Source organism: Opisthocomus hoazin, chromosome 15 (assembly GCF_030867145.1).
Source record: "Opisthocomus hoazin isolate bOpiHoa1 chromosome 15, bOpiHoa1.hap1, whole genome shotgun sequence".
NCBI lineage: Eukaryota > Metazoa > Chordata > Aves > Opisthocomiformes > Opisthocomidae > Opisthocomus > Opisthocomus hoazin.
The window spans coordinates 25,839,166-25,864,570 of record NC_134428.1 but is presented as its reverse complement, the minus strand read 5'-3'; the positions used below and the strand labels follow the sequence as shown (position 1 = coordinate 25,864,570).

At 43.8% G+C, this 25,405-nt stretch overlaps 1 protein-coding gene across 8 annotated transcripts in view; it reads right to left on the bottom strand.

Annotated features, from left to right (window-relative positions):
• Positions 1–23,434, bottom strand: part of TNRC6A (trinucleotide repeat containing adaptor 6A) — a 51,557-nt gene extending 28,123 nt beyond the window's left edge. For 5 of the 8 annotated variants that reach the window (XM_075436630.1, XM_075436631.1, XM_075436632.1 and 2 more), the window contains exons 1-5: positions 23,292–23,434; positions 22,747–22,794; positions 20,297–20,332; positions 11,320–11,410; positions 7,506–7,527 (exon numbers count right to left, since the gene is read on the bottom strand). In XM_075436630.1, the coding sequence (XP_075292745.1) occupies positions 7,506–7,527; positions 11,320–11,410; positions 20,297–20,332; positions 22,747–22,794; positions 23,292–23,296 (202 nt within the window). In that variant the 5' untranslated portion in view covers positions 23,297–23,434. Of the gene's footprint in view, positions 1–7,505; positions 7,528–11,319; positions 11,411–20,296; positions 20,333–22,746; positions 22,824–22,957; positions 22,990–23,291 lie in introns of those variants that run through there. The other 3 variants (XM_075436629.1, XM_075436634.1, XM_075436633.1) reach the window with 2 other exon arrangements.
• Positions 23,435–25,405: the final 1,971 nt, after the last annotated feature.

Here is a 25,405-nt window from a genome sequence, read left to right as displayed (position 1 = left end):
TTTCAGTCTTCTTGGCACGGCCACTTCGAGGCAAGATGAAGGTCAAACAGTTTGCAGAAGACAACTGTGAGTGAACACACCAAACTGCACCATCCTCAGCTGAACATCTCCACCCCAACCAGCAGAAAAGCAAAGGTGGCAAGCATGGGGGTGCTCAGGTACGGGTAACCGGTTAGGAAACCAGGCTCACCAGACTGGAAGGAATACTGTGACCTGCTGGATGCGTGTTTCCTGGTGCCACTACCACTCATTCCCACCACTGTAACCCGTCAGCTGTACTTCCAATCCCTCACATAACCGATATTCTACTATACCTTTCGCATTTCTTGGATGAAATAGCCATAAGGCATATTTACATTCGCTGTGGAACCTTTCGAGATACCTCGAGACTTGATCGTGACCTCCCTCAACACTGACCTACCTACGTGGTCCAGTCACCATCTCTACTCAGAGCTCCACCAAACGAAACTGGAAGTTTTAGAAGTTACTGAAAGAAAAATAGTTTAACTTGCACAGCATTCCTGCTGCTAACAGCAAGGGCATGGCTCGGTACTGCAGCTCCTCTGGTGACAAACATCTGAAGAGGATCCTGCTAGCTACAGGTCACTCCGTCCCCCGCAGCACAGCCTCTTCTGGGCCCATACAGCCAACCGAGGGGAAAAGTCACCCAGGTTAAGGACTCATTCCCACACTTTTTTAATTGAGATGCTGTGAGAGAAGAGTTCAGGGCGCAGCACCATCCAACTGCTCCAAGGGCATCTCTCAGGAGGTGGCAGGCTGGGGAAGAGAGCCGACCCTGCGTGCGAGGAAAGAGGGAACCCGAGGCAGCCACTACTGCTCGGGACCAGCAAGGCTGGGCGAGGCGGCACCCGACGACAAATCGGGGTTCAGTTACTGTAAGGCTGTATTTATTTTCAAGAACAGCTTTGTACACCAGCAGCATCTAAGTGCACGCGACTTGTGGCTTAAGAGCAACATCCTTAAACCATTTCCCTGCTGCGTTCCACTGAACGACTTCCCGGCCTGTCAGCAGCAGGAATATCGTTACTACAGGACTGAAAATGTCATTTTCTGGGGCTTTTTAGATTTTTTGGTTTTGTTAAAAAACCATTTTATCATTCACTTTCAGGAACAGATACATGTAATACAACATAAAAATGAAATTTAAAAAAGCTGCTTAAACTTTTGTTTGAAGAATCGGTCTGAACACTGTCAATGTTACTTACGACTTTTTTAAAAATTTCTACTATAATACACAGTTACATATTTTGCAAAACACAAGCGTGAAGGCCTTCAGAATAAAACATCACCTAAGAATCAGCAGCTGAGCTGTGTTTTAATGGACTCCTGGATTTAGGCTGCTTAAGCAAAGCGCTCGGGAGCCCCGTGCTTCCGAGGCGGCAGGCGCCGGCGCGCGGCGTGCGCCCCAGTTCGGCTGCTCCCCTCCGGCTCCGCAGCCCCCAGCACCCCTGCTCCCACACAGCTATGTCACAGCTGACTGGAGGACGACAGAATCGAGGAGAGCAACGGCCACGACATAAGTCGATTTAATGTACAGAGCATGGGGAGCAGAAGGTATTCAAAAGCTATCAGATAAATAGGCAAGCGGATAAAAATCACTAACACCGTATCAGATTCCATCAATTTGTTCCCTGTACAAAAAAAGTAGGTACACTCAGATCAGATCCATTGCACAATGTTTTGATGCATATAATGCAGTAACAAATTAGGACCAAAACTGAATTTCATAATTAAAAAGAAGACTTAAAGAAATCTAATTCCACGTATTCCTTTTCAAATTTCCTGGTTTAAAAATAATGAAAATAACTGAAAGTGACTAAGCTGGTGAGGGGGGAAGGGGGGGTATTTTAGCAAATAGCTCAGAATTTGTCAACAATTTAATGTGTAAGCACTTAGCACATGCCTGTAGTCTAGGTACTGCACCAAGCTTTGGGAAAAAAAAAAAATTCCCCACATACCACAATCTGTGTAACTACTGCCCAAATCCTAACTCTGTGATCTATCGCTAGGCCTTCTGCTACAGCTGACCCACGTGAATTACTCTTTCTAGTTTGCAGCACAGCTCAGCCTACACCCGAGGTGTGCTGACAGCGATAGGCAGAAACCCACCACACCGTTATCAGCCAACCCACGGGCCCACGGTAAGGGCACCACGCCGGGACACGTGCAGCCTCCTGCACGCTGTAGTGAAGCTGTCTGGGTTTTTTTAACTGTCAGCTTAAGTGGAAACTACACCTCGCTTAAGGAGGTTTTAAATCCAACACAGAACACCCCATAACACGGTCAACGACAGAGACTCCGTTTTCCTACACTCCTGCTACCGCTCAGATACCATTGCTCCTCTCAGATGAAGTAAAACCATTTCTGCGTGACATTCCACGAGGTGTCCAAACGGAGTTGCAAGCAGCATGCTTAGAGCAGTACTGCAACACAGCAGCATTAACACTGTACTTTCCTAATTAAAGCTGCTTGAAGACAAAGCGCGTTTTATACCCGAATCCAATGAACTTGCAGGTAATCGAATCGCTTTGGACTATAAAAGAGGGCAACTAACAAACACGCCACTTTCTGCCAAGCCAGCTCCTCAGCTACGACGTGAACAAGACTTCACGGTTTAAGAAAATTCTATTTCTCAAACATTCTATGCATTCATTTCCTTAGCAAAGGTGCTAATTCTTTCTACTATGATCAGCAAACTAAACAGAAAGCCACCAGATAACCAGGCTGTACTAAAGCATACACAGAGCTTGTGTTTGCCTGTTACTTTCAGATTGAAACACATCAGAAGTGCCACAGAATTCCCTCGCCTTCCTTCCCTCAGCACCACAGAGTAATCTTTACGCTACACAACTTCTCCTGTCCAACAATTTCTGGTCCACAACTTCTCAGAAGACTAAATAATACATTAATATTCCAATATGGCTACTGTAAATTCCAACACCCCTTAATAATTATCTTCATATTTTAATTCATTATAAACAAGTTGCTTGTTTCATAAAAGTTTGTTCTGCACGCCAGTATTTTATTTGGAACCATATTAAGGCAGCAAGATAATATTACCAGACTTACAGTCTATCGCAGTTATTTTTCTTGACTAGTACTAGCAAGTTTACAGAAACAAACATTAAAACCGACAGATTTTCATAAAGAACAAACCTGCTGAAAACCCCCAAAGCAGGGGACGGTGAAGTTACAGTTTACAGAGAGATTCCAAAGACAGACGCTTCCAACTTGTGTTGCTCTCCCACTCTGCAGATTTCATTAGAAAATGGAGGAGAAGCATGGTGTCATTTTACTGCTCCAGGAGCGCTGCCTGCCAACTCCTCCTGGAGTAGGGGCCCAGTGACTTAAACTCCCCCTCCAATAAAAAAAATGGCAGCAGTTTGAATAACTTTAATGCAGATGGAAAACAGTTTCTCACTCGCACAAAATCAGCGTGCAAAGCTCAGCTCGCCCTCCACACCACACAAAGAGCAGCACCAAGCTGTCATTTCACTGCTTCTTGCTGCTGCTGGAGCTGCCCTCTCCAAAACGTATCGCGCCGTCTGCCTGCGCGTCATGCCCCAAAGAGTTGTCAGTGCTGGAATGCTGAAGGGCAAACAGAGGAAGTCTGGCTTTCAAGCTGACACACGTAAGATGTAGTGCTAGAATTTTCGTTGTGGAAAAATGGCCGCAGCTGTAAGCTCAGCTAGCTGATCTGGAAAATATCTAACTGTTTGCCAATTCATTAACCCCTGAAGAGCCGCACAAAGGTAAGCTGCACGCCATTCCTACGGGCCGTTTAACAGCCAGCGTTTGGGATTCTGTTCAGTTTCGCTGTTTGCTTTCAAGATTTAAAAGCTAATATAACAGTTTTTCCAATCAGGAAAGCATAGTTAGGCAAGTGAAAAAAAAAAAAAAAACCAACAAAAACACCCTGACAAAAAACAGAAGAGTTAGTGTATTCGGGCAATTTTGCTTCAGAGAGGAAAACGAGTAAGAAGTTTCCAAGGTGGGAAATATGAGTCAAAGATTTCAATTCCACACCCAGCTATTTTTAAAAGCACTTTCCGCTTCAGTGGTTGATTCAAAGTTTATTCTGTTCTGCAATAAAAGTAGTACTTTATGCCTCTGCCTTCTACAAAGCAGGGGAATTCAGAGCTGAAGACGGACAGAGGGTTTCAGCTCCAGCTGTTTCGCACAGCACAAAAGCATTCAGAACAGCTAACCACAACGCTGGCACCAACACAAACAGTCCTGTTCCACTTCTATCAATCACTTCACCCGGGTATCACATACAAACATTGAAGCGTGTGTGCAAAAAGATCTTTCATGTCATAATGAAATCTCGTTCTGCAGAAGCACACCGTGATTACTGGAGTGAGCACGTACAACAAAACTCAGACAGTCTTCTTAAACAGCATTTACCTTCGGGCTTGGCTCATCATTAGCTACTTGCGGCCACAGCACAGTTTGCAGGGTCTTGTTTTAGAAGTTTAGGAAAAATGGATTGGTTCGTCTGTCTTTAATAGCACTGACATTAAACACAGCAAAAATACGTATTTTGCCAAGCTGGAAAGAATACCACAACAACTGACAATTCCACAGTATTCTCAACAAACAGGAAAAAATAAGTATCATTTGGAAGTCCTTAAAATGCCTGGTACAAGAGCATTTTGGCGGGCACTTGCTGATGTACGAATTTGTTATACTAGCTGCTGTACAAACAGAGAAACCTTCCGCTTAGCGACTAAACAATGCATTCATCTAACTCCTATGAACTGCCTCTTCCCTCTTTTAATAAAACCAGATGTATAAAACTAGACAGGTTAGAATATTTGAAATCCACAGGAATGACATACATGCATTTTTAATGACAATACTACAGTATTGAAATGCTACTTATGCCAGAAACATTTATATTAGCATCATCTTCACTATTTCCATTCCCAATCCTGAACAGGAAAAAAAAAATCAGCCCTCTTTACTTTCCCAGGAAGGTAGTCTAATTTTACATGAACACTGGTAGCTACTTCAGTTGATACAACAGCAATTTCTACCTTAGCCAAAATAACATTTTGGATCCATCCAAACTACGCTTGAAATCAAGAAATAACATCCCTGCCCACCCCCACCACTTAACCAGCTACTTTTCTGAAAGAAGGAACATAATTCTGAATTATTTAGAGATCCTATACTCTTGTATTTTATCTTCAGCTCATGCACAGAATAAATTATTCAAGACATTAACGCGATGGAAACTTGGAAACTAATGAAACATTAATTTGCATCCTGAATACAAGCAGGCAAAACTGTTGAAACAATGAAAGAGCTATGTGCAACATACGCAACGAATATTGTTCCTACAGAAACTGCTGCAAAAAGTTGCCTGCCTGAATCCCACAAGGTCTGTACTTCTGCAGGACTGCCAGCTTCTGTCTCTGACAACTCTAAATTCCCGCTAAACTTCCCGAAAGACCCTTTCAATAATAATGTACCATTAAAGTTGGAACTTCGTGCTTCCATCAGTAAACATTAGGTCTCCAAGTAAAGGAGGGGGGAATACAGATACGTAATAATAAAAAATTACCTTGTCCTTCAAAAGAAAGGCATTTTCTTTCAATTTGATGATTACCACCAGGTATCTGAGCAGAATTACTGCCCTCCCATCTCCACGCTATTTTTAGCCATTTGCTTTTGCAGCCTCAGCCCTGGTGTGACGTACGGATGCCAGCGCAGCGTAAGTACGTCGGTCAAATGTTCATTCCAAATGGTCATCATTATTTACAGCAAAGTATTTTATCATTTCCTCTCATCAGGATCTTTTCAGATATTGTTTACTTCAGAATAAAACCAAACACTTTCACAATTCTTTAAATCTGGTACATTATCTGAGAAGCCTCGTGGCAGGAATATACACGAGAAAACAAACGCTTAGCCTGTACTTCAAATGCAATTTCATGTGCTGCTTGGAAGAGGGTGATTTAAAAAACAAGTGAAGAGTATTTATTTATTAGAATACTCTTCCAGCACCTAATAATAAGTATTCAGTCCTGTGCCTACAGGCAAACAGAAATCCCACCCGATTTCAGCGCCCAGAGTCAGGCTGGCAGGCCAGGACCCGCAGTCAGCGCAGCGAAACCCCCGGGACGGCTGCACGCACAGCACATCAGCTCCCACTGCCGACAGCGGCCACGGGAGGGGTGTGCTCACACGCCTGCAGCCCCCGTGCCCTGGCAGCTCCCTCTGCCTCCCGCCATCGATGCTCCGTGACACACACCAGCCCCCTCAGCCTCACCCCGCAGAGCTCCCCAGGACACAGAACCCGGGCCGCCCTCGCTCCCCCGCAGAGCAGCCGCACGCACCAAAAACCGACTGGTCCTACTCAATCTATTGTCCTTCCTTCATTTAAACACCCAGAGTAAAGCACGCATTGCACCTAAGTAAACGAGATGTCGACGTGTCTCCTCACTCCTGGTAACTGGTACTGCAGTCCTCGGCAGGAGAACGGGCGCGTTTTTTACGCGGAGAACCTGCCTCCTCCACTTCAGCCACATGGGAAGCAGGGCGCTTCTTCCAACGCACACCTCCGTTGGCTTCTCTGCCTCTTCTCCAGGGCAGCACGTCCTTCACCATTTCACCACCCTCAGGCCAGAACAGCACCTCAAACACTTTTTGATTTTTCCAACAGTAACTGTATCTCCGCTAAGCAGGGCTTCCAAGCTCCTGTTTCCACCACTACTCCCGTAGGTATTAAATTAAACCCAATGTTCCCAGACAACAGGGATTCAGCAAGCACCCCACATGATCACCTACGCAATTATGTCCACCTTCCACCTAACAGGTTATGTGCTACAATTAAAAAGAAAGTGAAAAGAATATTTTTTTTCCCCCTTTAAGGAGCTGGCTGGAATCGAGGTATGTATAAAACCCACAAACATCCAGAAAAACTGCGGTGTTCCCAGCCTGCCACTGAACATCGACATTACGGCCTTCAGATACCGTCATCTTCATCATTTTGTCAGGATGAATCCTCCACATGCAATAGTTAAAACCCGACGTACCAATTAGTTGCCTATCAAGCATTCCCAACCCCAGCTGCACTTAGAATACCTGGAAACCGAGCTTCAAACAGACCACTACGTGGCTCTACACATGGTCACACCTGAAGCGTTAGATTGTTTGTGTACTTTTCAAACAAAGCAAAAAATGGGAAGGAAAAAAGCAAATAAGGCAACGAACTCAAGGCATGTTCTGTACATGCCTGATGCTGTGCAAGTAATTAAGAATGGAAAGCAGGAAGAACAGAAGCCTCCGATCCCTGGAATAAACCCTCAGCCATTACTCTTCTGGTCTTTTGTGGTGACTGTTTGAAAAAGCGCAACTGAAGTTTCGAGCATCCCATCTTTTAGTCTGAGAAGAGCTGTCAGGTGACTCAACTGATTCAACATATTTAGAAATGCAGACATAATACATGGAATAGGAATAACTCTAGAGTAACTTACCTTTGATTTTTTGTTCAATGGCCTAGGACAAGAAAAAAGAAGTGTCAGTGACTTGTGCAGATGAGAGAAAAACCACATGTGCACGTGCTGCTTCATCACGCGGCACGAGCCTTTGACTGTCCTCTTCTAAAATATTTTAAAGTTATTTAATTATCTACTTCAGAAACGTCTCTCTAATCAACCCATGCCTATTATTCCTTACGCCTAGAAAGCTGTTTAAATGTTCTAGAGACAAAATTAATTTGAAAGATAACTACATGAAACAGACTGAATTAAACTTGCAAATTAAGAAGTTTGAAGTGAGCTAAAAACTGTGCCTGGAAGCAAGGAACCTCCACCACTTTCACCGCAGAGTACAGCAGGGGAAGAGGGAGGGGCCTAGAAATTTAAAGGAAGTAAGAAAATGCATGCAAAAGCTTTAAGTCTTTCATTTCCAAGATTCAAGTGGTTACACCGGTGATATGGCCAAGATGAGAGATCTATCTGAACAAAGTTTTATCATAGGATAAAAATGGGAAGAGAAATAGTTCTTGTACAGAAGTGCACCTTAATTGTGCAGTTTTAACTATAAAACATAGTGAAACCGACTTCATGAGGGACCGCTCAAAAGCACAAATCATAGCTCTTCCTACCTGAACCTACAGTGTTCTTAACTACCACTTTCAAAATGCACTATCGCAATAACACACTGAAATTTTATTTGATATGGTCGCTGTGGTAACTGCATACAACTCATTTTAATTATGATATTGCATATATTCATAGTATGTGATAAATCTGCGATAACACTTAAGTTATGACTGTCTATAATTAAAACCTTGAGGAGAGAGGAAAAAAGAGCACAGATGAACGCAAGAAAGATTTATTGATTCACTGATCTGATGTAAGACTTGGTTAGATTCAGACATTAGCGCTGTCAGGGCTGACTACTGAAACTTTACTAATGACGACTCAGTGCCACAGCCTCGCTGGTCTTAAGGAAATCAAGAGTACATTAGCATAAAAACCCTCTTTTTCAACTTCTTAAGCTGACAAATGCAAGGACATATACAAAAATTTAAGTTATACTGTCCAATAGCTCAAAATGTAGACTCTTGCTCCCAAGAAACCTCCAGCACAAGCTTTTCAATTTTTTTTTATTTATGCTCTTAGGAGATTACTAAAAATAGCTAGAGACTGCAAAATCTGTTCTGAAGAAAATCCACTCTACTAACAGTAATGCATCTGCCCCTGGAATTAAGAAAGCAAAAATAAAGCCAATGGCTGCTTGCATGAGCGTATCGGACCATGTTCATTTTCAGTTCTGCCTACCTTATCCTTATTGCCCCGACTCCTCCAACCCCATCGCCCCTCCTCCTCCCCTTCCAAAAGGCAATCGCTGCACTTGGGGCCACTACAGAACATCACAACTTCTCCTGATGCTTTGTTCAACAAATATGGTTAAAAAAAAATTATTCTGAAGACTTGGGAAGCTTTGCATGCCCTTCTCCAGGGTACTGTACACACAGCAGCCAGCTTGGAACCAAGTGTTCAAAACGCATCTTCAGACGAGCACAACAAGGTGCACGAGCACAACAGCTGACGTCCCACGGAACTGGGGTGGGATGGGGTGGGGCACAGCATCCGGATGCGAGCACTGCTCAGCTCTGGGCAAGGTTATGCTCTGTCAAGTGCCGCTCCTCCGCGATTGCTGCTGTTCTACTGCTACTCCTTTCAGCTCACATTATTCAAAGACTACAGGGTATGTACAAAAGCCAACCACTAGCTTCTCCTTCCACAGTATGATTGCATGATGCTTTTTCATCTCTTGCTGTGCTTATATATGTGTTTAGAGCTTACTCTCAACATTTTAACTGCAACAGAAACAAACCAGAAGATTACTTTCAGTTCTGCCGTAGCTTCACTTAAATGAGCTTGACCTGAGTTAAAACATCAATTCACCAGTTTGGCACGTGACCCGTGAACAAGAGAATGAGACAACTTAGATTTTTTTAAATTTTGTGGGGGTTTTTTTCTGCTTCTGACTATCCACAGCACCCGAAGAGATCAGCAAAGGGAAAGGGTCATAGGATAAGTCTACTGACTGCTTTTTCTACTAAGGTGCTATTCTCTAAAAGAAAAAAAACCACAAACTTGAACATATTTCAGCTAGGGACTTGCAAAATACATCAGTGCTTGATGCACAGTTAAATGCTTTAAAGTTTTTGCTAGAGAACCTATGGCTGATACTACCAACCAGTACATTCTTACAAGATCAAACAGAAAAACTTAACTTACAAAACAAAAAGAACAATTTTGGTCAATCTGAAACTACTCCTGAATATTAACTGAACAGAAAAGGGATTCTCCCTTCCTTGTGACCTACATTAACAAGTTTTCATTTTAATCTCGAATCAAGCCACATCTGTACTAGGATTTTTTTTTTTTGAAACAGCTAAGTTAACTGACAGTTGTTTGCTACCATGCTTTTTTTTTGCTACCAGAGGTATATTCTCTTGAATCTAGACCAGGATGAAGCTTCTCCAAGAATGCACATGAGCATCCCTGTGGCATCCTACTCCTCCTTCCGCAGAAGCTGCTCAACTTCCTGATGTACAAAGTCCACACCTCCACATTTTGTTACTCTGAGAATACAGCACACCAGCAAAAACCTCTGGCTTCTGAAGAACATTCTAGCAGGTGCTCCATGTCTGATCTCTCCACTTTAAAAAAATATTTATGCATTTATTTCTTCTACAAATTACACTCAAACATGCCTTTCAAATTGATGAAATAACTAAATTTTGGAGGACAGTCAGCTGTGAAGAACCACATTTAAAAGATTCAAATTCTGCAACTAAACCAGCTCCTTTCCCGTTACAACTTCTGATTAAGTAAGAATTCCAACAGGAAAATGAGTTACAAATTTATAGTTGAGGTCCAAAAATTATTATGCAGCTTTGCTGCCAGCTACTGAAAAGAACCTCTCATTCTGAAACACAAGCAAACAGCTCATCTAGGAGCACCCCTCCAGTACTACTGCATTTAGATTTGTCACAAGATTAGACATACCTAATTTTGTACAGGGGCACAGTGACCACCTTTATTTCGGCCAACAAACAAAGAAGGCTGATTATGGATTTTTTGACTATATAATAAATGCCTAGTATTAGTCAATGGAATAAAAGAAAAACTGCTAAGCAGGTTCGCTTTGCTACCACCAGGTAGCAAACACAAGCCTGAAATGGACATGTTTTTAAAAAGAGATTTACAAGCCCTTCTCCAGCTTAGGGTCAATATTTAGAATCAATGATTAGTATCTTGACAGGAAACCAGAATTCTGAAAGGTTTACAAGCATTTCTGTGAAGTTTCCATCCCCAAACACCTTTGCTGCCAGTATTTTCATTTTTATCCACCTTCCCTAATGGAAAATGTGTTATGACACATGTTTCCATATTGAAGGATAAAAACACATATTAAAGTAAGGATACAGCTGGAAGCCACAATCTTAAAAAAATAAAATGGTAATTTTATTCTACTAAGAAATGCACTAACACCGAGGAAGTTTTTGAACTTGAAACCGCTTCAACTGACAGTCATGAAAAGAATGGTCATCTCAGAAGATTATTTAATCTCTGCAGAAAGTGTATGCAATGCCAATTAAGTTATTTCGATATGTCAGTTACCACTAAGTAACAGACTATATTTAAAGCTTAAAACATTAAATCAAAAAGAAAACACTTCTGGATAACAACATCTAAACCAGTATTTACTAGTGATGAAACAGCGGTAACCCACAAGCACGGGCTTTTATTTTTTAAATGTTCAACATACCTTTTTTTGAGCAGCTTCCTTCTTCTTCTTGTCTTCTTTTCTCTTTTTCCTTTCTTCCATCAACTGTTCTTCCTCTTCTTGCACTAAATCCCTGAACCACACAGTTTGTAATTAACTCTCCCAAAGTACAATCTGTACACACTCAGATTCATTTTAAAACAATTATTTCACAGTGACACAGAAGGAACTGGGGAATTTTACTTCTAATTGGATAATATTTCTATAGGGACTAGGTACCTTCACTGCAAATCACAAGTGACAAAACTTTAAGAGCAGATGCAGTGTCAAGCTACACGTAAGATTTTCTTTCTTTCCAAAACCTACAATGAAGGCTTAGACATTAATTTGATTCAAGAGCCAGTGCAAATCCAGATGCTATTTAATCTCTACCTGCTATTGCGAATTCCAATGACTGAGAGCTCACACATCCCTGTGCCCCGCTGCCACGGGCAAGCGGCTCCGACCCAGCACGGAGCTTGATTACCCTCAGCACAGCCAAGCAATGGGCTCCTTCCCAGCCACGCGCCCGCTTTCGCAGCAACACCGATGCCCAGCCAGCCATGCAGCAATCTGCATCTGCTCACTGATCCTAAACACCACCCCTGCCAAGAAACAACCACTGCCACGCATCCTCCTGCCGGAGCAGCGAGCCAGTTCAGCTGGCTGTGTGTCTGTTCAGCTGGGACTGCGGACAGGACACACGCGCCAACAGGCAGGAATGTGACCGAAGAGCACGGTCAGCCCAGAGCTTCTGGTGGCAGAGGAAGTTTAGAGCACTTTAAATGGGTGACAAAACTGTAACTTAACTGAAGTGAAAGCAAAACCTACTACGCTAATTTAAATTCACTTAATACGAAGTTTTACATGCTCAAACAGGCGGCCTAGCAGCAACCTCACTTTCCAGATTACGCAGTCTAAAAACAGACTTCAGCAACAGCAAGACAAAAGGGAGAACATTGAGAGTATAAAAAGCAGAAAGAACTGAAGACATGCAAGCACACCTACAAGCTATCAGGGTCAGCAGGATACTGAAAAAAAACCTTTTTTTAAGGCCATGCTTGGAGAGATGCAGTGATTCTTGCTAAGAATGAGAGTAAGCTCCACACAAACACAGCCGACAGAAAAGACCGCGGGAACAGGCAGACAAGAAAGCATCTGGGCTGATGGCACAAAAAGCTCGTGACAACATGGAATGTGCACCTGAAGATCAGTTAGTTGTTTTGTACATGAGAATAAGAACAATTGTTCACAAAAGAAGGATTTTGAAGTTTAGAAAGCAACCATAAAAGCTAAATATAAAAGTAAAACCCTGGTGGCAGTTTACTTTTGTTAGAACACGGTAAGACAGAGGGAGAGGCAGCCTACTAATATTCAGTTACTTCAAAGTTTGAGATTCAGAGAATAAAGCACTTTTGTGTACTAGAAAGCCTACTTGCAGGACTCTTATTTGCCCTTTCAGGGTCAGCAACGTTCCCAAGCTCAGAAGCTTGGAAGCTTTTGGCCCACAAGCCCTGACCATATAGCCAGGTGGACAAGATTAAAAAAAATAGATTGAAACCGTTTTTCCAGGCCTCCTTCCGAGGCACATATCCAGGTTTCAGCAGACACCCCTCCGACGTCCCGCCCTCCGCCCCAGCTCCACCACACATCCACCCGCTGGCTGGGCAACCGCGCCCTTCAGGCAAGTCCCCATTTCTATGATGCTCCAAATGGGACCTAGGAACAAACTCCCCATGTGTTAAGTAAAGGAAGACGACACCAAGTTTACCCTCTGAATAACCTTCAGAGATTTGTGTAAGTCTATAAAAAGTCTATAGTCTATAAATGTAAATAAATATAAAATATAAGAATCATCATTTTGGGTAACTGAAGCAGTTTTCTCAAATCTATTTTTATTACTAGTAATACTGCCAGACAACAGCTATACTTTATCTAGATGCTAAAAATCAATTTGTCTGGAGGGAAGAAAGTTTTATTTTCACAAAATTAACAAGTATTTATTTACTTAATTACAAATCTCTTTTCCGATTTCTGTCTGTAAACAGAAACCCTTTGGAGCATGGCTACATGTATCTGCAGAGCAACTAATACAAACAGAAATCGTTTACATCCCTGCTTGCAGAGATCTTTGTTTTCACTGCAAATCCGATTACATCCTCCACTTGTTTCTTTTCCCAGTGCTCCCTTCTGCTGCAATAACACTGATTTATGGTATATTCAGCATCCCTTCTCTCCTCTGCCACTTTTAGGGTGCCTGTTAAAAGCACCATCAACCCCTGCTGCATGTGTTAAGAAAAGCAGTCTGACACTGCAGGTACGTACCAGAGGCAGAGCTGCAGCACGACCTGACAGCGAGCAGCCAAGCAACATCAGGATTCTTTCCACGGTATCTACACAGCAACGTACGACCGACAGACCACAGACCAAATTCTGTCGTTTAAGATTTTCTAATAACAGACAGCAAGCAGGAGTTTTTTTCTTTTTTAAAAAAATTGCTTCTGATGTATTAAGATATGCAAAATAAAAAAATCATAAAAGTGTTCTTTCTGGCACCCCTCTATATTTCAGTTGTGCTGCAAGACAAATCACAAACTATCAAATGCAACTTGGCTATTTTGCATTTTATCATAGTTTCATCACCTGGCTGCGAGACTGAGGACAGTCTTACTGCAAAAAGCAATCTTGCATTTGCATTTAGGCATCAAAAATTATTTCACAGACAACTAAGAGATTATTATTATCATGTAACTACAGAAAATAATTACAGCTGGCCAGTTTCATCCGAAGCAATCCCTCGGATACTTTGCAAATTTGCAGTAATGATTAACCTGCAGCCACACCTGCGCTACCAAGGTGACACACAAGTCAGTTTTGTCCCTTGCTGTCTTGCATCCTGCGCATTTGTAACCAAACTGATGTCGGCAACAGTGACCCTCAGCTTCAGCTAATTTGGAATAGTCCAATTTTTAACGAGCAGTTCGAATCGGTAAACAACACAAGCAGCATGTAGGTCTGAAATGAGTCTAGAAAAAATAGCTTCTATACGTCACAGGTCATTTTCGATAGAGTGCACGATTCATTTACAGTTATTTCCATACAAAGAAGAGTCACTGACTCCGGCAGGTGGTATTTCCTGAAGTATCACTGAGAGTAAGAGACATCTAATCCAACGGAAAAGGCCAAGCACCATGCCATCTTCCCATGGCCAGGAAAGTCGTGTCCACTGGCCGTCTCCTCTCACAGCCTCACTGCTCTGCGCATAACGCACAGCTGCCCTGCACGAACGCTGCCGGGCTGGCGCCTCCCAGAAGCACGAGCTCCACACGCATGGTCGACGAGCAGTTCTCTGCCCACCTCGTCCTAAGATCACCCCCGGAGAAAGCACCAGCGCCAGCAGGCTGTGCAACGGGAATTCCTGTCACCTTCCCACGACGTCCTCTTTCCCGACGGCTGCCTAGATTCCAGGAGGGAGCAAGCTGTGATCCAGAGCAACCGTGCTGAAGCAGCAGCCTGTTCTGGAGGCTGTCCTTCCTGGGGTCTACCCGGCACTGGGTGGGCACGTCTGAACATAAGATGGGGTGAGCTGCAAGCCCTCAGCAAGAGAGAGGACACCAGGGGCAGAGGCTGCTGCCGTCAGACGCAGCCACCCAGCCCGAAGCTGGGCCCTGCCAGGCCGTGGAGCCCCGGGGAAACAGCCCAGCTTGCTCTCGCCTGCCACCCGAACTCACTGCTCCAGCAAGCCCAGCAAGGCCTACGGGCACGGGTTAAACACCTCGGGCGCAGGAAGCACGATGGTATGCTACCTAGGGTTGTCTACTGCAACAAAAGGTTATTTACAGGATTTCTAATCACCTGGGAAGAATTCCAAGAGTTAAGAAAGTCACTAGTGCCTTGTTTTGTGTAACAAATCTCAGTGTGTCACATGCAAAAACTACATTAACTGAAAAATCATTCCACTTTTAGAAGAAAGGTATAGCGCTCTGAAGAGCAAGCAGAACGCAAAACAGTATTTTCACAGAAAAAAAAAATACCTCATCAATCCTGCTACAACTAAATCAACATGACTGCATTTTATTTTTAGAATACAGATGCTAATAACTAACATACCAATACCTATGGAATATTCAATCATAGCATAATTTTTCTTTTCCCACACAGAAACAATAAAACTCCTAAATTGTGACACTGTGATCATTCTATTTTCATGTATTTAAGAAAAATAGATTTGTAGATGACAGAGCCAGTTCAGAACACATTAAAAATCACCTGTGATTAGTACCAGGACCCTAAACAACTCCTGAAAAAAAAACTACCCACCTATAGTTCACAACAAGTTTTTTAAGGAGTGTTAGGTTACCATTATAATACTAAATCTCAGCGACTGCAAAGGCCAAATTAACCCACTGTACAATTCAACAACAACAGTAAAGCCCTCACTGCCCGTGTTCTTCACTGAAAACCGAATCTTTCCAGGAAGGTAGTCCTATTACCACCACCCTTTAACATAAACCTAAAATACAAATTCAGTTTGCCTACTAAGTCATCCCAGCCTGAAGCAGAACTCCTGAATTTCCACCTCTGACAGCTGAAAGCGCAAGTTTCCTTTATTCTTTCTAACACATTAATACACAGCCCTCTCAACAGACAGCAAACGATAGTATTTATGCAGCAGCCATTAGAACATATAACAAACAAGCTACATTTTTAATACTGCTCCTTGAGAAACTGAAGTGTTATGTAGCATTTCCCATTTATCATCTTAGACTTTAATAGCTACCTATTCCTGCTAAGTACTCAGCACTTTATATTATTCTTTGTGTACAAACTATCAGCAGCTTCATGTTACTTCACAGCACGTAACAAGGGACACCGCAGGAACCCAGCCTCATAGTAACAAGACAAAGCCAGAAAATTCCCAAGTTCTTTGGCTGCGCTTTTCCCTGTGTCTGGGTAGATTTACTCCATCGACCCGTATGGCTAAAGTGTTTGTAGCAGCACGCTTGGCCCATCAGCTGGCCAAGCGAAGAGCAATGACTGAGAATCGCGATTCATAACATGAATATATAAAGAGACTTCCATTATTTCCCCTATCAGCCATCCAACTTTCACTAAAACACATCTTCAGGGAATTTCCTTTTCCTCCTATATAATTGGATTAGCTTGCTCAAGGTTAAATGGTCTTAGCAGAAACACAAGCCTTATTTTTCAATTTAGATCAACTGAAAATAAAATACCCACGCCATACGAAATTCACATTTGAGACTGGAGCACAGGCCTTCAGTTTAAACAGCTTAACTTGAAAGGTGCTTTATTTTCAAGTGAGACTAAGTGAAAATGGATCCTGATCTCGTGAGAGACTGCACATTCAACGGCTCTGAGAACACACAAGTAGAAGCTGCTATTATACACATAACTTTAATTAGACTATTCAGATATTTACCACTATTTATTTTAAAATATTTTTTCTCCAATTTTGTGTACCTCAGCACAATTTTTGTTTGTATAAGGGGGAAAAAAACCAAACTACCAATATGCTTTACTCCATTAAGGCATTTAAAAAGACCCACAAAACGTGCTTTTTAATCTTCTAGGACAGGTATCACTTTGGCAAGACAGAAAGTGCCTTGCAATTCTGGGTCACTTTCGATACGAAGTCTTTCAATTCATTACTATCACAACCGCACGCCACTAAGCGAAGAGCCACTACGTTCCTACTTCTACAGCCAGCATTCATCAGTACTTCTTTGTCCTAAGTTCTGACACTGATAACTTTATTTTCGTATGGCTCGATTTGTTATTTGGCTTGCCAACTGGAAAAAAGCTGTAATGCTCAAAATGTAAACATTTCAGGTAATAGTTACATCGTATTTTACTTATCACTTTAATTGCATATTTAAGCTCTGTTCTTACTTTACAGAAGAGGAGAATCACGTATACCCCTATTTTCCCTGGAAGACATACCGAGGATGCAATAATCAGTGTTTGTGCAGCATGCTATCTCTGCTGTTGTAATATATAAAAGGGAAACACATTACGCCACAATAAAATTACAATTCTATTCACCTCACTGAGGAAATTACAGTTACAAGAAGAATTCTGACACAAATTAAGATCTAAGACATAGCACTGCATTATTATGATCTGAACTCAATATTTACCTCGGACTGGAAGCGTGTATTATTGCACACAGGAAATTTCAACTCCAAAACAAAAGAGGCTGCCATTCTCCGTTAATGCCAGCTACCTAGCACTCGCCAACACCGAACTACCTGTGCACCAGAACCGCACTCGCTGGGTCTCCTGATTCTTCAAGCTAGCACTACCGGCCAGGAGCGCCTCTCCACAAGCACTGCGAGAGACGCCAGCGCCATCGCAGATGCTCACGTACGGTGTTTGCTCGTCAAGCAGACGCTCTCAACGCCGCTTCCCGCCCGCACCGAAGTCCCACCGTCCCGTGAGATGGAGCCAGCACGTTGGCGAGGACACCGCTGCCCTCGCCAGCACAGGCCGGGAGGCTGCGAAGGGATTCTCCCACAGGAACCGCACGTCCCGCGTCCGCTGCAGCACTGCCAACACCGCACGGGTGTCACTGCCGCGGCTCTACGGTCCGAGCACATCCAGCGACCAAGCACCGCACTGGTCCCAGCCAGCAGCACGGTCACACAGGGGAAGGACTTTGCCGCTGGACAAAGGAGACCAGTTAAATAACCAGCCAACCCCTCACCAGCCCGGTGTTACTCACTGAAGGTAAAAGGATATTTATCAGTCCGTTTCTCTAAAGGACAAGCATCGTTCAGCCTATTTCTTGACAGCAGGATGCAGGAGACACCGACAGCATGTCTGCTACTGAATCCCCAGCCATCAACGTCTGCGTTAACTATTTATGGATTTTTACCTTCTACCCATTTACTACGTGGTGTAAACATGAAAGAAAGAATTAGAAGTGATTATACACAGTGGCTTTTGAAACCACTCTAAAATTTCCAGGGACAAGTATCTAAAATAAATTCTAGGGAAAATAAAGAAATATCCACCATTTGCTTTTCTTCTAGTTATAAATTAACTTGCAGTGCTACAGGTGGAACACTGCCAGATAACTACATTTTAAGTAACTGCAATCAAAAAGAATCTTTTACAATGCTGCAGAGACAGTAAAATGTATGCATGCATGCACTATGTATTCAACCTATGTCTAACATCCTACATAGACTTTCAAACAAATTGCTGAGACTTCAAGTTTTGATAATTTTGCTGCATTCTGACCCACAAGTTCCCTAATCTTTAAATTTTTTGAAATTCCACAATCGGATACAACTACCAATAAAAATAATTTCTCAGTTTCTATAAAAAAACAATAGCAAGCTTTTGCACTAAATCATAATTAGTTAAGAATTAATTATAACATGTGTATTTTAACTACAAATGGATCCTCAAATTCCTTTATCAATGCTTCCCACAAAATAGCGTCCTACACCAAAAAGAGCACTCTTCAAGTTTATGGAACAGAAACCAGTACTTCGAACTTAACAAAAAAACCCCAACACTACCCACCAGTGCCTTAAATGGAAATGCTCTGGCAACTAAACCACCCAGCACACGACACAGGAGCAAAGCAAGCGTCAGGCACCGACAACAAAACCAAACCCCTTAGTTACGGATGTCGTGTGTGAGTGTGTGTGCGTGTGTGTTAATTCTTTGCAGCCATTAACGTATAGAAGAGGTGCTGCCTAGCTAAAAACTGAAACAATTACTTCAATGACAATTAATTAGTAAATGTGTGCAAGCTACTTTCTTTTTTCTTTTAAATACCTCAGTCTTTAAATTATCACCCTAAAAGCGAAGTGATCAAATTCTAACTACCACGTCTACCACTACCACTTACTTGGAATACACGCATCTGTCCCATTTTGCTATCGCAGAAGCTGGCTCAACAGAACGATGTTCCAAACTACAAGCACTATAAATATGCCATAGTTCCAGAATAACGTTTGTGTTAGAGTTTTGTGCTGAAGTTTCATCAGAGATGTTCACTGCTACCTAAGCATACAAAAGACAAATCTCTTTCCCAAGAAGTTTATCATCTAAATACACAAGACTTCAGTAGCAGCAATAAACAATCCCTATCTTCATTTAACAAATGGGGAACCGAAGAAGACAGACTAAACTGCTTCTCCATAATCATACTGGTCACACAGGCTGTCTGTAACAGACACACAAACCCAAACGACTGCAAAGCCCAGCACCCTCAGAGCACCCATACTCGCAGTCAAGAAGTATACTGCGCGGCGGGTTTGCTGTAAGACTAGAAAAACCAAAGGTAAATGCCAGTTACCTCACGGGGACAACCCGACAATTATGTATGACCTGAAAAAGCGTGCGTAGAGCAGAAAGGAATGCATAATTTTGCCTAAGTATCTCTAAAGGTCTTGAAAAGTATGAACAGAATGCTGCCTCTCTGCAATACTCTTCCCATCTGACAGCAGAAGTCTTCCCGAAAGACGTTTATCAGGAAAATCCCCACACCCTCAAAAAACCCATAAATAATATCTCAGTCTTTAAATTATCAAGTGCTGAGATATCAACAGAAATGACTACACTTCTCACTGTTTCTCCATGCCCCTATCATTGAGCCATACCATTTTTTTCCTACAACAAATAAGGAAAGCCTCATGTAAACATGGTGGTTATTCTAACACAGAAGAGTAAAAGAATAAATAAAACTGTACAGTAGTAACTTAGCAGAATACATGGATGACAGCTACAGGTATACATGATTTTAGGCAAAAAGTCTGCTCTCCCAGAACCTGGACAGTCTGCAAACAATGCAGATGGAAACTCTGGAGCAGAAACACAGGTGAAGCAAAGCAGTGTGTGAACCTTCCCTGTAATTTGCATGCTTGTGAAGCAAGAGTCACACTCCTGTGTTTGGAAAAAAAAAAACACAAAAACAAACTGTAAACATATTTCAGATATTTACCTTCTCTCAGTTCCACATAAATGAGGCAGGAAAGCCCTGTTTACCAAACAGAATTAAAAAAGTTATTTCTTAAATCAGAAGTAAATGGTGATTTTTACCGCTCTCGCTTTTAACCACATTTAACTCTTACATTTCTCCAGTTCATAATGGACAGTTCTTGTTCAGCAGTACACTGACCAGGTGACATTTAACTTGTAACATTATGCAACAACACCGTGTGCAATAGATTTATTTGAATTACTGTTGTAAATCACGCACTATGCTTATTGTTGAGACCAAGCAGATTTGCATGGGACTATGTGTGTCTGTATTTCAATGAGAACGCAGACCAAAGGAAGATTCTTTTCCAAAAGGCCAAAGAAGCCAAACTGCTAATCCCGAGCTGAAAACAGTAATCACTCCAACTGTATAAGCAAGCTCTAGTAAAAGCTGTAATAGCTCTCCTATCGCAAACCCTCAGTCTAGGTCAATTTTCCTAGTAAGATAAAAAAGAATATTTGCTACCCATTAATTTATAATCATAAACTCCAAAGGTGACTTCAGCACACACACAAAGCAATGGAGTCCCATGGAGTTTACAGTCTATATATACACTACGCAATTCTAGATTAAGAAAAACTGTATCACAGGTCTATTTACCTTTCCCGGGAAAAGACAGCTCTCTTACAATTTGACTAGGTCACTGCAAATTTATTAAGATCATAAATAATGACATTAGAGAAAGAATGACAGCTATCTGTTGAGTTCTACAACAGCAAAACAATTAATCAGGCCTATCCAGAGTAGGCACGCCACAGTTTTATCCAGTTCTGTGCTCACACAATGAAAACTCCCTCACTAAACATAAACCAGTTAGAATGCAGGTTTCTGAAAACAACTGGTATATTAATGTTAACTTAAAACCGGTTCTGAATCTTTTACGTGAATAAAACACATACTTCTGTGTCAGAGAACACGGAGGCCTGTTCCGTATCAGGATTTACTCAGTGAACCTTGTTCCGTCCCCAACCCCAGGAAGCACCGAGTTTAGGCCGTTCTACAGTTTACTTTCACTTCTTGTCACTATCTGCCACGCCTGCCAGCGCGACAAGGTGTCTCTCTTAAGGCCATAAAAACGTGAATATCTACTGACTTAACCAAGACTTGCACCAGAATATTGTTTTGAACTTAGCACTCTGTCCATCTAAATAATACAGTTCTGAAATTGCTTCTGGCATCGAGTATGTGCCTTCCACAGAATGACAGTGATCTAAATTTTATTTCTTTTTTCAAACAGCATTTTGGTACCTTTTGTGGATAGATTACTTAAGCAGTTACAATTTTAAACCATTCTCTTCAAGCAAAGTCCATTTAACAATGACCTTGACAATGTATTTAAAAGCAATGTGCTATGTGTATTTTAAATATTCCATATATTTCAGCAACAAAATGGGAAAAATTATTTATGCTTAAGCATATTATAAAAAAAAAAGAACCCACACACTGACAGCAGGGGAAAGCCAATCAGTTTTCACAGTGCAATCATAAATCAGTCTGGAAGTTGGAGACTGATTAGGCATGGTAAATAAGAACAAAAGCAAGGTACTAGAAACTAACACCCTATCAGTTCTATGCAGGGTTTCAGCATATTTCAAGCGGCTCTAGTAGAAGCCCTCCTTAAAAGTCTGCTAGCAAAAATCCCTTTAAGGTCTAATCGAAAAAGAACACAAAAAAGAAAGTAGGACAAAAGTCAAAAACAAAGACTGTAAACAACAGAAAGAGGTGGATACTTGCAAGGAAGTCACTGTCCTAAAAATAAAAAGTGCAGAAGAAATAACTTCTTAAATACAGAAGTGATGTACATTACTGGCACCGAATTCTTAATTCGATATAGCTCCTTACTCTTGGGCTAAGTAATGTACAAAATGAACTGTCCGTGCCACAAAGCTCCCAGATAAAAACTACATGCTAATGGGAAATTCAGTGCCTTTAACTCTGCATGCAAAAAGGTGCAAAAACCTAACAGCTACATGGTGATGTACAGCTTGAGTTCAAAGCAAGCTTCTTGCCAAAACCAACTACTTCTTGCCCCTGAACACTATTTGCCTGAATTGTATAGGGAAAAAAACAACCAAAACCATCATTCATTTTTCAGTTATTGTTAGGTCCTAAAACTCAGGACAGAAAAGTTACTTTTCTCTCAAAAAACTCCTACCCTATGAAAGAAATCGTGTTATAGAATCCGAAGCTGTTATTATGCAAAAGAAACCACGCTAAAAAGCTGGCTAATCTGCAGAATTAACGAAAGCTGCAGAGGTTTCTCTAGGCAAACGAGTACATTTTGAAATTCAGGGGTTTCTTTACCCTTGCAATCACCACGCGATAAAAGCCCCAGACAGAGCCCGCACGACTCCCGCCCGAGGCCAGCTCTCGCCCCGAGCCGCGGGAGCGAAGGGCAGCCCGCGTCCTACCTGCTCGCTGTCCTTTCGACTTCTTTGGTAGCTTTAGCTTCCACCTCTCTGGAACAGAAAGCGGTCTCGGTTTCCATGCAACAGCGGGGCACCGCGCACCGCAGCGGGGCTCAGCCGCGCACCGGGAGCCCCGGGCAGAGCCGCCGCACCCCGCCCCCCGCCGCCCCGCACCCTCCCCGGCGCTCCGAGGGGAGCCATCCCGCCGCATCACCTCAGCCGCAGCACCCGCCCGCGCCGCGGCCAGGCCAGGCGGCCCGGCCCTCCGGCTGCCAAGGGCTCGGCGGCAGCGGGCGCGGGAGGGCGAAGCTCGGCTCCGCGGGGCCAGCGCTGCCCCGGCGCGAACGCCGCGGCCCCGGCGGGCACCGCTCCCGCAGCGGGACACACACACACACACACACACAGGCACACACACGCACGCACACACACACGCACAGGCACACACACACACGCACCCCCTCCCCCCCCCGCCCCGCCGCCCGGCCCCTCCCGCGGGCGTCTCGGCTCGGCGCCGCCCGCCCTTCCCGCCGCCCGGCCCCGCCCGCTACCTCATGTATGTAAAGTGCTCGGAGTCCGGCCCGGCGTGGCTGCGGCCCGGGCCCGGCGCTGGCGCGGCGGCTCTAGGCGGCCTGGGCCCGGCACTGCGGAGCGGGAGGGCCCGGCAGCTGCTGCTGCAGCACCGCCGCCATTTCCTGCCTCCTCACCCGGCCGGGTCCGGCCCCGCCGCACGGGAACGGAAACCCCGCCCCGCGAAGCACTTCCGGGTCGTCGCGCTGCCCCAACATGGCGCCGTAGCAACCGCCCTAGCAACGGGGGGGGGAGGCGAAGCGCCGTCGCCCTGACATTGAAGCCGCCCCCGGGGAAATTTCCCCGCGATTCCGCTGTGCGGGGCTGGGGCTGCCGCTGGCTCCGGCCCGGCGCCGGTCACTCCGCCAGGCCCGGGGAACACGGGGGTTAACGGCCGGGGCTGGGTCTCCTCCTGCCGCGGACTTCACTGGGCCGAGGGAGGGGAGAGAGGAGCCGAGCGCTGCCAGCCTGGCTGGAAACGGGTTGGTGAGGACACGGAGCTTCATCCGACGAGCACACAGAGAGAGCCTGACTGCAAACACACAGAACGGGGAGGGAAGGGTGCGTGAGCCGCACTCCGTGTCCCTGTGCTTGACTTCAGGAAAAATATCCCAGAAATTAATTTAGAAAAACCAAAGGACTGGCGGGGAATAATGGGAGAGGGCGAGGAGCAGTGGTGTCGAGACGGAGCGAAGCTGAGGGCAGACCAACGCTCGCAGTCAGGAGCCCCGCGCTCCTGCAGGCGCTGCCTGGTGGGGAGGCAGGGCTGGCCTTGCCGGGAGGCCTTCGTGGCCCAAACACTCGAAAGCGAGAACTGGGAAAGTCCTCCAGCTGAAAGTCCGACGATTTCCTTTTCATTGTCCGAGTCCACAGAATAAATAATGGAAAGGAGGTATTTTTTAATATTTGAAGTTTAGTTAGAGCAATCGAAAGTGTTACTACTGGCATAAACAAGAAACACAGAATAAGAAGCTTGCTTACAATATTAATTTTAAACTCCTGAGTCTGTATAACATACCTATATACAAACATTATGGCTAATTTCTACTTCCAATTTCCAACGCCTACAGCATAAAATTAGAAAGCTGCAGATGCACCCCTCAGCGCCTGGTCGTAAGAGAATGAATACAGAGAACAGGTTTCTGCTGAGAAAATCTGAGCAGGGACAGCATTAGTGCCACGCCAGGTACACTGAGGATGCATCAGGCGTCGGTACATCCCCGCAAAACAGCCTTAAAAAAGCCGATTGAGCTGTCTTCGCTTTCGCTGTGCGCTGCCTGGGCCAGGGCTGGGTTACCTTGGCGCGCAGCAGAGCTGTCAGCGAGCTGGCTGCTGCCTGGCATTCCCGCGCCGCCTTCGGAAGCGCTGCCTGCAAATATCCCAGCAGCCCGCACAGCTGCCGTCCGAGGGAACAATTGGTATTGTAGGTGCCTACAGTACTCTTCAGGAATTCCATTTTCTTCTCCTCTCCCTTCCACTGTTCACATGGAAATAAGCATCGTCCTGTCTGCTCTATTATAAGAGCTACTGAGAACAGTGGTTTTGTTGGCACAAAGGGAAGTTCTCGCTCTCTTTTTGCACCCAGCTTGCACATTGTCACAAGCATTTACCAGCCCAGTTTCAGTTGGCCTTTACCATTCTTATTAATGCTAGTGAAAAAAATGAATGCTATTTTATTCGCCTGTAAAAGAAATGGATGCCCTGGACAAATGAGTAATTGTCTCTGGAAATCTGCTGCAGTATCAGCTGTCTTTCTGCCAGCATGAATGGAATAAAGTATTTTTCAGCTGAAGAAGACCCTGCATTATTAAAGATGAGCATTTATGACAACGCAGCGTGGCCAGTAAGGGTATTTTTGTCCTCTTAGGGACTTAATAATATAGCATGCATTGCTGTGAGCTGAACATGCACATGCAGAAAGTGATTGTATTCTCTTTGATGTACGTAAAAGGGCACTGATAATTTGAAATCGCTTTCTCAGCTTCTGTTAATAACTTGGAAGTTAATTTTGGTCTTGTGTATTTTTCTTCCTATGAAAAGGTTTGGATTGTCATGTAGTAGCGTGTAACTGAAAGCCATTATTTCCTGACGCCGG